The sequence below is a fragment of the Eumetopias jubatus genome, unplaced genomic scaffold, assembly GCF_037043125.1.
Source record: "Eumetopias jubatus isolate StellerSeaLion01/CBP00866 unplaced genomic scaffold, mEumJub1_p1.0 scaffold_14, whole genome shotgun sequence".
Lineage (NCBI taxonomy): Eukaryota > Metazoa > Chordata > Mammalia > Carnivora > Otariidae > Eumetopias > Eumetopias jubatus.
Genome location: NW_028274820.1, coordinates 76,045,389 through 76,059,752, shown reverse-complemented (window position 1 = coordinate 76,059,752; position 14,364 = coordinate 76,045,389). Strand labels below are relative to the sequence as shown.

Sequence of the window (14,364 nt, the reverse complement as noted above, 5' to 3'; positions counted from 1 at the left end):
CAAGGTAAGGGGAAGAAGAAGAAACAAAGAACAGCTCCTCTTTCAATTTTGAAAGATATCTTTCACTTGTAGAATTCTGTGGGGACCACTTTTTTTCTTTAAGTATTTTTTAAAAGTTGCTTTCTTGTCTCCTGACTTCCATTATTGCTAATGAAAAATTAGCTGTAATTCATATTCTTGTTCACCTGTATTTAATGTATCTCTTCCCTTTGGCTGCTTTAGAGATTTTTCTCATCTTTGGTTTTAAACAGTTTGATTATGATATATGTAGGTGTGATATGCTTTGTATTTATTCTGCTTGGGGTTTTCTGACCCTCTTGGGTCTATAAATGAATCTGTTCTCTTATATTGGACAAATATGGTACAGTGTTTTTTCATATACGTATATATAATCTCACATTTTCTCTCTCCTTTATTTTTGGAATTCACTTCCACATATATTAGACTACTTGGCATTGTACCAAAGATATCTGAGGCTACATTTCTTTAATTTTCAGTATCTTTTCTCTCTGTTCTTCAGATGAGATAACTTCTATCTTTTAGTTTATCATCTTTTCTCCTTCCAACCCCATTCCATTGTTATACCCATTCAGTGAAGTTTTCATTTCAGATATTATACTTTTTGGTCCTAGATTTTCACTTGTTTCTTGTGGCTTTCATTTCTCTACTGAGATTCTCCATCTACTTGTTCATTGTGATCATATTTTCCCTTAAATACTTGAACATAATTACAAGTTATTAAAAAAATTTTTTCCCACCAGTTCCTACATCTAGGCCATCTCAGAGTCAGTTTCTTTTGACTGCTTTTTCTTGAGTCTGAGTCACATTTTTCTGGTTTTTCACTTGCCTATTAATTTTTGTTATTGTATGTTCAACACTGTAAATTATACAATATGGTCTTCCTTTAATCAGTGTTGGTTTTATTCTTGTAAATTTCCCTTGGCTTGTCTGGTTTGTTTTTATTCTTTGAGAATGTGATATGGAGAGACAAAATTTTGAATTTTTGACCTAAAACATGATTTTTACACAAAGGTGTGCCCTTCCTAAAGGGATGGCCTTTCTAACATCTAAAGTGAATGCTTGAAGTGCTTCATGAGGTCTCTCCACCCCCACTGAGATAAAATTCTGTCTCTCAACACTGCATGATATGTGATATGCAGCAGGAGATCCCTGCTAGGCCGTGCAGTCTTATCATGTCCATATTCATCTCAGCTCTTGGCCAAAGAACCATGGTGAATCCCCATGTAGATTCTTAGGGCCCCCTTTTTCACAGCTACCTACTTTCAGATATGCTACCCTGCCAATTTCAGCTGCTTCAATAGTCCAAGAATCCAAGTTCTCCTTAAATGAGACTACTCTGTATGGATTCCACTTTCTTGCACCCCAGGGGAAAAAAAGGTGCCTTTTAGCAGAAAAACCAGGACAACTATGGGATAGTCATGGAGCATACCTCATTTATGTCCCTTCTCTCAAATATCACAGCTGTGTGCTGCCTATTACCCAGTGCCTGAAAAGATTTGTCACACGTAGCTTTAGAGGTTTCTTCCCAGTAGGAGAACAAGTCAGGTACCTATTACTCTTTCACGGCTAGAAGCGGGTCTTTGGTGCACATTTAAATGCACACTGAGATTTGACTGATACTTTTAACTATTCCTAAGAGGAATTTTTGACGAAGAATAGGTAAGAGTGCACTTAATAAAATTTTAGGAGTGACTAAAGAGGGAAAGGGGCAAAGGACATTGAAAACAAACTTAAAAATTTCAAAATTAACCTATGTTATGTATACAATACGCTAAGTTGGATAAACTTAGCAAGTAAAAAATTGTAATGATATATATTGTTATTTTATATATAACCTATATTGTAATGTATATGATACTCATAGACTTAGAAAATAAAAAGATATATTTTTCTTTCCTATTTTGACCCATCCTGTTAATACAAAATGTTTTCACTTAAGGTCACTGAATCTAAGTTGGAGATACTAGACCTTTGAATCATTGGTTAGTGAGTAGCTAAATTAGGAGTCACTGCCTTAGGAAGAAGCCAGTTCAGACTGAAACACAAATGACTATTTGGTTGAAGAAGTAACTCTCCATTTTTAAAGGGTGGAGATGGTTTGGTAGTAAATTAGTTCTCTCTCTGCCCTGGGAGATTAGACAAACAATGGATCTAACTAAGAAAATAGACTGACTCATTTGGCTATGATGCTATACCGAAGTTATAAGCAAACTAACATTAATCTCCAGAAAGGGAATCAGGTTCTGTATACTGTAAATGAGTTTTACAGTCAATTCTGAGATTTCTAAATTAAAAAAAAAAATCAGACATATATAGGCCTAATGACACTCTGAACCCTGCCTCTCCTTACCTCATCATCTGCTATAGCATAGCTGAAGTCATATGCAATTTACTTCATTATTTATTAACTCTTCTTTAGGGTGGTAGTTTTTATTGCAAGAGAAGTGAGGATTGTAATAACTTCCCTTTCTCTGCATTTTCTTGAGCATTCCCCAACTTCTTCTAGTAGTGAACACACTATCTTCAAAGTGAAGGGTTCATCTGAAGAACAGGTACAGATGAGGAGGGAGGCAAGTCAGACCTGTTAGCAGGAAGAGGAGTTGTACAGGGCTCATAATGGGTCATAAGTGAATAGGGGTGGAGAATAAAGGGAAATGTAATCACAGATCTGAAAGAGACAAGTCATCTGGTCCAGACTGCCTCTAGACAGGTCAGGAAGGGGTGTTTGGGTGGACCTATTTTCACATCTGGATTTAGCTTCTCTTGAACTTTTCAGCTTTTTGCCTTTTACCAAAGCTGATTTCTTCTCTGTAAGTCATGTGGTCCTTCTGCCCCAGGATGAAGTCCTTTGGAGTGGATTTAATTAGCTTTGGGGATGGTCCGTTCTTTTTCCAGAAGGTCTGTTTCAGGTTTAGGTCATTCCACTGGCCTCACCAACAACTGAAGGGCAGATGTCCTGGCCACTCAATAATTCCCCGGGCCGAGAGGAAGGGCCTCTAAGTTGATGGTCACACTCCTTGTATTTCTAACTCCCCTTAGCTGTGAGGACAGGAGGTGCTGAGGTGGGTGGAACTTGGAGTTGAGTTTTTTAGGTAGTTTCAGGTCTCCTAGTCCAAAAGAGAAGTATACAGCTGCCTACCTTTCCCAACATACACATACACGCCCCTACATTATTCGCTGGTAGAAGTGAAATTTTGGCAACTTAGGGTTCCTCTGGGGCCACTCATTTCTTCCACATGTCCCAAGTTTCTGGATTTACTGAAAGAGACTGGACAAAGTAGAGTGGAAGTAAGCCATAGCTTATTCTTCCTATCTTTCATCCAGGAAAGAGGTTTATGAGCATAAGCAAAGAGGTAAATGAGATTATTTCTTGCTGTTCGGTGCCTATCACATCGCTCACCCCGCCTCCCACGCCGCCACCAGCGTGTGCACACACTGTGAGCAGAAAAGCAACCCCCACCCACTCCTGCCCCGCGCCCTCCTCACCCCTCCCTCCCGACCGGCACAGACCGACCAGAACTTCCCTTGGGTCGCGGCCCAGCGATATGGAGCGGCCCTGGCGCACAGCCCTGCTCTTCCCGAGTCGTGGGTGGCGCGGTGCTTGTTTCCCTCCCCTCCCTTTCCGGACCCAAACAGGGATGTATCTGGGTCAGCCTGGGAGGGGCTGGACCTGCCAGGGATCGGCGGGGGGGATGGGGGTGGCGATGACAGCATCTTTCAGGTTTTTGGCGTTTCTGAGCTTGGCCCCGTCCAGCCTCTCACCGCGCTCGCGCCCAGCAAGGGCTGATGCTCCGGCTAGTCCAGGCCCTGGGAGTGGGTGGGGGGGAGACCCTGTCCTTTCTATCTGGACAGCCACCCCTCCTCACCGTGCGAACAATGCGGCGCCCACCCCCACCCTCAACACGCACACACATTCCCCATTCCCCAAGGCACGCTCCCCTGGCGGGCGGCGGGTCCCTCCACCCCAGGAAAAGAGCAATGGAACAGTTCACGGCCGCCACGAGTTCCTGGTCTTCCTTCCTTTCCGGTGATAAACGGCGGGGCTACAAGCCAGTTGCTGCTTAAGATGCTCCACCCGTGAGCCTGAGCCTCTCTTGGCTCTGTGCGGGGGGGCCCAGATCCAGGACCCAGGGTCCTTTTACCCCCGCGAGGCGCAAAGGCGTGACCCGTGTTGGAGCACAGACCCCCGGCAGCTCCCCGCTGCCTCGGTTCCTCCCTCTGTGATCTTTTGCGCTCCACAGCGCCGGGGAGGAGCTGAGGGTGCGTAAAAACCGCATCTTCCCCACACACTTTGGCTGAGGGTGCCTGGGTGAGGTCCGGAGGGTCATGGACTCCCGGCTCCCCACCCTGCGAGCTCTGTATATAAGCCCAGCTCCGAGGAATCAAGGCCACAGGTCTTCATTTCCCTGAGGCCTGGCCCCTCCCTCCCCAACCTTGCCCGGCTTCGCCTCGGCAGCCCCAAATCTCCACTCGCTCTTCCTCTTGGCGTTGGGAGAGAAGCGGAGCAATGAGTTGAAAATCATCTCTGGATTCTTGCATCCTGTACACAGTAATCTCCTCATCCTCTCCTTCATTTTCCCCACATTGCACGCTCGGAGACTTCTGTTTGCCGGAGGGTAGCTTCGTCTTTCCGCCACACCAGTCCTGTGGCAGGAGCCCCACTGATGCTCTCTGACCGGGAGCTTCCCGAAAGGTGCCTACCTCCGCGGGTGCTCGAGGCCAAGCGGAGGTGTTCCTCCGTCCCCGCCTCACCTCATCGCCAGACATCTCTTGCCATCCTTTCATCCACCCTTGTATAAAACCCGCGCCCCCCGCCCCACCCGGCGCCGCACCCCCTCCCTCGGCTGCTCCCGGCAGGCGGGGAGCTGAACGGACAGGGGCGCGCAGGAGGCGCGCAGAGCTCTCGGGCTGCCCGCGCTCGCTGCGCCTGGGGAATTGGGCTGTGGGCGAGGCGGCCAGGGCTGGCCTTTATCGCTCGCCCCGCTGGTGGTTTGAAACTTTATCAGCGAGTCTCGCCACTCGCCGCAGACGCGAGCGGGGGGCGGGGGCGCGGCGAGGCGCCGGCGGCCGTGACGAGGCGCTCCCGGCGCTGAGCGCTTCTGCTCCAGGCACGCATGGCGCCCGCACACGGAGTCTGACCTGATGCGGACGCAAGGGGGTTAATATGAACGCCCCTCTCGGTGGAATCTGGCTCTGGCTCCCTCTGCTCTTGACCTGGCTCACCCCTGAGGTCAGCTCTTCATGGTGGTAAGTCCACGCTCGCGGGTGCAGGGGGATTTTGGAGATGGGAGTGGGGAACGCACTAGCCACATAGACCTTTCCTGGTGGCGCTTCTCCGCGGCCACGGCAATCGAAATTCCTGTCGGAACCCCCAGCAGCTGTCCTCTCCTGCCGCCTCAGCCTCAGCCCCTTTGCTTTTCCACAGAAGACCATTCCAGCTTTGACAACTCCAAAAAAAACCCCAGTCTCCCTCAAATGAAAGCTCGGATGTTTGGTTGATTTGGAACCAGATGAGCGACAGCAAAATCAGCCAATTTCTTATCCCGTTGAGAAACACGCTAGCCGGGTCTCTAGCTCTGTAGCACAGGCATGTGTGTGCGTGCGTGTGCGTGTGCGTGTGTGTGTGTGTGTGTGTGTGTGTGAAAATTCACCTTGAAAACTGCAACCCTCTCCCCCCACCTAAATACCCCACACAAAACTGCCTCAAGATAAACTGACGGGCCAATTCTGGCAGTCGAGAGCTGCACAACGCAAAGCGTATGATTTTGCATTATTTCTCGTCCTTCCACATTCCTAATGCTTCACCCGTGGGACGGAAGGACCTCTTGCTGCCTCCAGGTAGAGATTACCACCTTAACAGGAAGATCCAGCCCCAGGGGGCTCGAAGATGCTACCCTGTTCAAAATCACAGTCCCCCCCCAAAGAGTAACTTTGCTGTCCTTTGTATGCTGGTCTGAGATTTATTTTGCAGAGGGAAGGAGTGGCAGAATGTTGAAATGTAACAGGTCTTAGCGTGGTTAAAAGTTCCAAAGGGAGATTCTCTCCCCACTCCATCTCCCTTCCTTCTGATCTTGAAAAGAGGTGGAGTTGTAAGCTCTGTAATGTCCTTGAACCTGCAAGTTTCAGAACAGATACTAAAATACTGATTCAGAAAGACCAGTTATCGTGGGCTGTTTTTTTTTTTTTTTTTAATAAAAGGATCTGGCAAAAGTAAGGAGTCTCAGCCAAATTAAAAGCTAGAGTAGGGAATTTTAGGAAGACCCTAGAGCTCTTCAAAGGAGCCAGGGAAAGCATTGATGGGAAGAAGGGTTCAATTCCTTCCTAAGCCTCTTTGAACAGGAAGGCGTTTAGCCTTGACTTTGCTGACACAGGATCGAACATTGATTTATCAGAGTGACCATTTTTCAATAAAATGACTATTTCTGTTTCCATGGTTGTATAAACATTATTTATTGTCCAGGTTTTTTGTCACATTGTCTCTCAGCTGTCACTTAAATATATTTTTTGGAAGTCACAGCTGTAACGATTTTATGATCATATAAAATAATGAAAATACAAGAAAAAGACATTCTCCTTGTTTGATCGCTTCAAAAGACACCTATGGCAGCTTGGGTTATATAAAAGGTACCTTTCTAAACATTTCACAACTAATAGAGAACATCTGGGTAGAGATGATGATGTAATTTTTTGTTAAAGTTTCTTTTCAAAAGTACTTTATGGAGCTATAACATGGTTTGATTCTTCCAAACATTTAGTGTCCTTAATAACAATAGAAAGAATTTTTTTCCAAAGGTTCTCTATAAAAGCCAAAGAGAGCTGGAAAAATGGAAATATTTAAAGGATTCTTTGGTAAGGAAAGAAGGGCATGTCTTTGAGGATGGTGTAACATCAGATACCACCAGCAGGTGTTGATTAGACAGATACAGACAGTTTCTAAAGACACTTAAACATTAGGCCAAATAAATGGGAGCAGGCAGCTTCTAAAGGTTGACTTCCCTCAAAGCGAAGCCCAGACACACTGTGTCATGGAGATCAGAGCCTTCTCAGGGGGAAAAGTCTGAAGCCTTCTTCCCCAAACCCATTGCCCCTCTCCCTCACTCTTGACCTTGACTCTTCCACCCCGGCCAGAGCATCATCAGGTGGTGGCCCTGGCTTCCTGTCCGAGACACGCAGTCATTGCTCCCTTTTGGGTGGCTTCTACCAGATCATTCCCCTGCCTGCCATGCCACCTCTTGTGTTCCAGTGTCCCCCAAAGGATAAGGAATTGCTATTTGAACCACGCTCTGAGCTCTTTAGTTTCCCAGGCAACATGGCACCAGCCGTGGCCATTCGTGGTGTTTTCACCTCCATGTTGGTCCTTTCCAGGTACATGAGAGCTACAGGTGGCTCCTCCAGGGTGATGTGTGACAATGTGCCAGGCCTGGTGAGCCGCCAGCGACAGCTGTGCCACCGGCACCCGGACGTGATGCGGGCCATTGGCCTGGGCGTGGCCGAGTGGACAGCAGAGTGCCAGCACCAGTTCCGCCAGCACCGCTGGAACTGCAACACGCTGGACCGGGATCACAGCCTCTTTGGCAAGGTCCTGCTCCGAAGTAAGTCCCCTGCCCTCGTGGAGCTCCGCGGGGCTGTCCCCTGACTGGGTCTTCAAAGACCCTGCTTACCTTTTCTTGCCTTTTATTAGTCAGAAGCTCCTTCTGTTGGGTGGCATTGTCTCTGTTTTGCAGATGACAACTAGATAAACCAAGGAACTCGCCTCAAGTTTTGAAGGAGGCCCGGTGTAGTTTAGGATGAAGTGTCTCTTTGCTCTTTGCTCTGTCCATCCGTGTCCTGTCACAACCTTGCCAGGGTCAGATTTTGTCTTCAGGAGAAAGGAGGAAGCAGTCACAGGGCTCTCTTGATTTTTTTTTTTTCTTTCTGGGATTTGAACCTTCCAGAGGATTTGAGCAGATCAAGGTGGAATACTCAAATCTTTTACTGACCAAAAAGTATTTCAAAACAAAACAAAACAAAAAAACTATGTGTTTATTAAGAAGCAGAGACAAATCTCTGCTCAGCACCTTTCACCTCTCATTCAGCTACTCAGCTTTGGGTCACTCTGTGTCTAAATTCAACATTTTTTTCTCCAGTAGACTGTAAATTCTGCAAGGTAGGGACTAGCCTCTCTTCCCTGCACTCGCGTGATGCCTTCTGGGGTAGGCACCGTTCACCCACGGAAGAGTAGAATGAATGGATGAACTCGTAGTGAGCGCCTGTTGTTTTTCAGGCACATTTTTGGAAGAATAATATTTATGGAGGATTTGTGTGAGAACCATGAGTACATAATCTTCAAACATACATGTTTGTTTTGTTTCTGTTTTACTTAGAAGGAGCAGTAAACACTATCTAATTACATAATAAATTTCTTAAAAGTTCTGAATATGGGAAGAAGCTGGTATACAATCAGAGCAAATTAACTGAAAATCAGATTTCATTGTCAAAAATACCCATCCCTTAACCTGGCACTACTAGCATTCTTCAAGTAGTAGCATGGCCCATTGGCTATTGGGAAATCCAACTGAAAACACAACAGTTTATGTGTGAACCCCAGAAAGAGGAAACTACCCTTGTTTTTGCCCACCGCCCCCCCATTCCTAAGAAAATTGTCCAGGCTGTACACTTGGTAATGCTTAACAGAGGGTGTTCCTATCATGTAATCATCACAGCCCTAGGGTTTTATGAGGCCAAATGCATAACTGAATGTCTCTAAAATCCCCCAAGGGCGTAGTACTCTCACTCAGTGTATCCCTAAAGTTAATTTACTGCGATATTCTGCAATTTTATTCTCTAGTTTAAGAACTATATCCTCGTGCATTCCTTTTGGAGTTTCAATATGACATCACAAATTTTTGAAAGGTTAATAGTAAATTTCAGCTACATGGAATTTTAAGACTTCACCTAGATTAGCTCACCAGTGAATCAATTAAAGTGCTGGACCTTGTCAGAGACAGTTTACAAATATCTAACACCAGTGATCTTTGGGCATGTTGTGGACAGGCTCTCAGTGTTTGAGGCTGTATGAGGACTTTCCTTTCCAAAGTACTCACAATCATTTTTCAATCGTTACAAATTAAATATCCTTCTCATTTACAAAAGGTTCACCTCCAAATTCTGTCTGCAAAAATCCGTTCAGATGTCTCCATATTGAATAAAAACCTTTAGATCACCAATCAGAGGAAGGGGTTTTGTCCACGGAACCTAAAGATAGCATGTCCAGCTAAGCTGGGGATTCAACTGTAAAATCCTTTCATCTTGGCTGTAGGGTTGCTGAGAAGCAAGAGGTTAGAACAGGAGGAAGCAGTGGTCGTTTGACTTAGTGTCCGGCCTCAGGTAAATAAGAGTCTAAGCTGTACTTCCTTCAGAGTTCTTTCAGATGAAGCTGAATGCTTTGCCAAAGTACTCAAAACGTAAAACACTCATGCTACACAATCTCTTTCCGTTCTTCACAGAAGGCCAGATTTCTTCCTGGACATTTATATAAACTCCTGTGACTGTCGGGGATGATTTTGTGTTGGTTATGGGAGGGCTGCATTTGGCCTAACGTAGTTTATCCTGGATATAATCAAGAAATTCCAGTGAAGCTATCCAAAGATTTTTACAATTAATTGCTTGGAGGGAAATTCACATCTCAAGTTGTGAAGGACTCTCTTTTGGAAACCTAAATGTCCTTATAGATGAATAGGAAAGGCAAAGGCCAACGCCATTGATGGGGAGAACATAAAAGTTACTAACATCTCATGGTCGTAGAGAAAAGGAGAACATTTACTTGCCTCGTTTGCTTCAGAGAGCTAGAGGAAGACAATACAATTTCTGTAAACATTTGCAATTCATTCAGTCCACAGACTGTCACCAGCCATAGGCAGAGAGACTTAAAAGACCAAACTAATAAACCCAAAAACATTCCTGCAAGAATACACCTCCAGAATTCTAGAATAAGCCTTAAAAAACAAAAAGGTGAGTAGGTCTCATCCTTGTAAATGTATCAAAAGAAAAAAAGAAGCATTTAAAGAGAGAGCTGAATGACCCATAACTTTCCAGAATGTGGAGCTTCTAGTGTTTTGCCCTCCCAGGTAACCATCCCATGCCCCAGCAAAAATGATGCCTATGCACTTGATAGACATTTCTTGACTTATCTCAACCCCCAAATTATTTTTTTAAGATTTTATTTATTCATTTGTGAGAGAGAGAGAGAGAGAGAGCATCCACAAGCAGGGGGAGCGGCAGGCAGAGGGAGAAGCAGGCTCCCTGCTGAGCAAGTGCCCAGTATAAGACTCGATCCCAGGATCCTGGAATCATGACCTGAGCCGAAGGCAGATGCTCAACTGACTGAACCACCCAGGTGTCCCTCTCAACCCCCAAATTAGTGAAACTTCAACCACATCAGGAAGTTAAGTACCACCGTTTAGATTTGGATTTTGTTTCATATTGTGATGGCTTTAAAAAGAATCAGTTTTTCTAAGAGGCCCAAGATCAAAATTTGTTTTGTTACAAAGCCAACTCTTGAAATGTGCTACTATTTCACACATAGCATTTTAGTGATTCATCTAAGACACTTAACTGAAAACATCTTAAGGCCGTTATCTACATGATACCAAAACATCTGGAGGTAAAATGAAAAGCCAATCAATGTGCTAAGTTTTGCATTTAAATATATAGACATCTAGGTATTTAGTAATGTGTTTGAATAATAAATGACAAATATTTAGAAAGGTGATATTTTTGCTTTGGAAATTACTTCAGAAACACAGTACATTTTCAGTGATTTTTCTTCCTTCTTTCAGCCAACAAATCAAGGTAATTGTTTGCCAGTTATGCTAGGATGAATTCACCTAGGCAATTTATTCCTCTACTGCTTTCAAAATACTGTCTGGTCACTGACATTGTATTATCCACATCTTCCATACCTTTCCCCTAAAAGACCACCTCATAAAATTGCTCTTCTTTCTCCTTAAGAACTAAGACTACTGCTAAATACATTAAGCATTTGGAATCTCTCCCCTCCGTGGCATCTCTAAATGAAGGCACCACACTCCAAATACAAAACCAGGCATTAGCAGATCAAGGGGGTAACTATGGACAAGGCATTTTCCTAAACTATAAAATGGGTGTAATAAAAATTTTATTTATCTGAAAGTCACTACCTGAGATTAAGCTACGTTAGTATCTATTAATCACCTTCTTTTACAAAACATCTCAATTCACTTAGAAAATCTATGATCCTTGTAATATAACCTGGGACTCTTTAAAAGAGCTCTATGACCATCACATTTCTCCCTGGAGAGTGCTACCTGCTACCTATGGCAAATATTCATATAATTGATTTTACCTAAATACAGGGCATGATGGATTCCTTTTTTGATGGTTAGAGGTTTCAGGGGAGATATTTTTTGAAGGCTGAGGTAAGTGCCATTTAATATGGTGTAGATATGTTTTCCTGATTTTTAATAATGAGACTAGCAGAGCAAATATTGCAAGGGACATATAATAAATTTTAGCACTGAATGACAAACGGAAACATGCAGGGCTTCAAGGCGAGAAGGTGGTTTGTTCTCCCAGCTGTGTGGTTCAAAAAGTCACACTCGTCTTGACATATTGAATCACCGAATGGCCCTCCATTTTCTGCCTTGCATTGGCATGAGGTTGTTCAGCTTCTATTTTGATTGTTAATATATTTGCTGCAGCACCCATTAATAAAAGGGCACGCTAATAACAATGAAATACAGCTCCACTTGAAAAATGAGGTGCACACAGACCCTAAAGAGCCTTATATCTGTCACTATACCACAACACCGTGTTATGAGTTACTACAGATTATTAAAATAATTTAATGTAGTTATTGCACTGAAATATGTACCTTTCAGCCTGTAAGGGAAAGTAGCTTGTGCTCTAATAAAGAACAATTCTAAGAAAGCACCCCAAAGGGTTCTTGCCCAAGTCTAATTATAGGCGGTAAATTTGTTTCCTTCCAGAAAAACCAAAGAAAAGCTTTTCACTGTCTTTTACCCAATACCAGTGATTAGTGCAGGTGTTCCAGAAGAAAGTAAATTCACCTTAATAGTCAGACGTAGTATGTGATTCAAGGATATTGCATATTGCCTTCAACAATCTCTCGATTACTCGTGAAAGTTGATGCTGAGCCAGAGCTCCCTGGGCTGAAGGCACAGAGCTGGTTACTGCCTGAATTCTCCTCCCGGCCTCAGCCCCTGGGGGGTCTTTGTTTTTGTTTTAAAGATTTTATTTATTTGGCAGAGAGGGACATAGCAAGAGAGGGAACACAAGCAGGGGGAGTGGGAGAGGGAGAAACACGCTTCCCGCGGAGCAGGGAGCCCGATGCGGGGCTCGATCCCAGGACCCTGGGACCATGACCTGAGCCAAAGGCAGACGCTTAACGCCTGAGCCACCCAGGTGCCCCTCTAGGCGGTCTTTGAATTCAGGCTTTGGGCCTCGGCTGTTTATGTGACAGGGTGTCCTCACTGAGACCTGCAAGCTTGGAAAGGGCTTTCAAGGACAGCTGCCGTAGCACGAATACCAAACGGTTTGTGGCGTGACCGACTCCGTTACAGACGGAAGGAAGGCCTCCAAGGCCTCACACCACTCCTCCAGGACAGGAGGTAAACGTAAAGCCAGGAGGGGGACAAGACACGCTTTTGCTCCGTTTTCCTTTATACGCTTAACTGACGTGAAAGACGGTTGTCACACAGATGCCTAATCTGACAAAAGCTTTTATGACATGGACACAATTCCTATTCCCAAGCGAGCCCCGGCTCTAGACGAGAACCCTTCAGGAACACCAGAACCTTCCCGCCCCGTGGCGAAGTACGCCAGAGGTGGAGCGGGCGGGCCACAGCTGTTCACAACCAGCAATTCCAGACCACGTTTAAGAAAAGCATTTCTGTTGCAGGTAGTCGGGAATCTGCCTTTGTTTACGCCGTCTCCTCAGCTGGAGTTGTGTTTGCCGTCACCAGGGCCTGTAGCCAAGGAGAACTAAAATCCTGTTCCTGCGATCCGAAGAAGAAGGGGACCGCCAAGGACAGCAAGGGCAATTTCGACTGGGGTGGCTGCAGTGATAACATTGACTACGGGATCAAGTTTGCCCGAGCCTTTGTGGATGCCAAGGAAAGGAAGGGAAAGGACGCCAGAGCCCTGATGAACCTTCACAACAACAGAGCCGGCAGGAAGGTATGGACGGCCGAGGCGCTCGTTTTCTAGACTGCATGGCTTGGTCAACCACTTAAGCCAAGCTTACCTTAAGCTTTCCTCGAGTGGATAAAATGCTATACAGTCCCACCTGCCCACTGCCCTGCCCACCCCCCACCCCTCCCCCGACCCCCGCCCCAGAATCTTTAGATTCTAAAGAATACCATGGACTGGGTTGAAATGTCTCCGCCCGCACTCCACCTTCCTTCCCACGGCTGAGCTGGAGTCCACCCACTGCTTTTGGCATTGTGTAGAGTCAAGTGTTTTATGGTCCCTCTGGATACTGTATCCTCTAGACAGAAGATGTCATCTGTGGGTGAGGGTAGGGCTTCATCCCACGTACCAATGGGACATTGAATGCTTGTATCTGAGGGGATCAGGGCATCTTCTCTCAAACTCATCAGGAAAGCAACCCACCAGGCACGGCTTGTTGACTTTTAGATTTAGAGATGCTCTTTTTAGAACCCAACCCAACTCTCATGCATAAAAGCCCCACCTTGTGGTTTCTGGGACTGGATGAGTAAGTGGACCAAGGGAAGACATGTCCCAAAGGGGTGCTCTGGCCCCTCATCCACTAGTCCTGACTAACTTCCTGGGCTGTGGGTACCCAGTCATTATTCACCTCCTCACCCCCATTTGTTGGGTGAGGCAACAGGCCCTAAGGTGCTCAAGGTCACGGGGAGAGTCAGTAGCAAAGTCAGTACTAGCACTCCGGTTCAACTCCTGGCCCAGGGGTGCTTTGGCCCAGGAGTAAACCATTTCAGAGCTAGTATTCAGATGTGTTGATGTGCCATTTCTTTCTGCATGGTGACCGGACCAGAATAACTAGAGAATTTGGATGCCACACATTATCTCTTTGTGTAAAAAAAACATAAACTGGCTAATCAAATATTTGGTCAAACCATTCTAGAATAATCGAACTGCCAATGAGAAGAGATAACCGTAATTTCTCTTTTATCAACACGAAACACAAATGTGCTTGACATTAATATATAAAGAAAGATCAGCATAAAATTGAAAGGTCCCCAGGAGGGCTTTAATAGAAAAAAGAATTGAAAAGAATGCAGATCTGTTTGGATGAAAACCCTTTTACTAGGCTTATGGAAAGAA

General features: G+C 45.2%; 1 protein-coding gene across 1 annotated transcript in view; it reads left to right on the top strand.

Moving 5' to 3' along the window:
• Nucleotides 1-5,185: 5,185 nt before the first annotated feature.
• WNT2 (Wnt family member 2) overlaps nucleotides 5,186-14,364 on the top strand; it is a 41,638-nt gene continuing 32,459 nt past the window's right edge. The window contains exons 1-3 of the mRNA XM_028104972.1: nucleotides 5,186-5,268; nucleotides 7,387-7,613; nucleotides 12,959-13,236. Coding sequence (XP_027960773.1) covers nucleotides 5,186-5,268; nucleotides 7,387-7,613; nucleotides 12,959-13,236 — 588 coding nt within the window. The remainder of the gene's footprint in view (nucleotides 5,269-7,386; nucleotides 7,614-12,958; nucleotides 13,237-14,364) is intronic.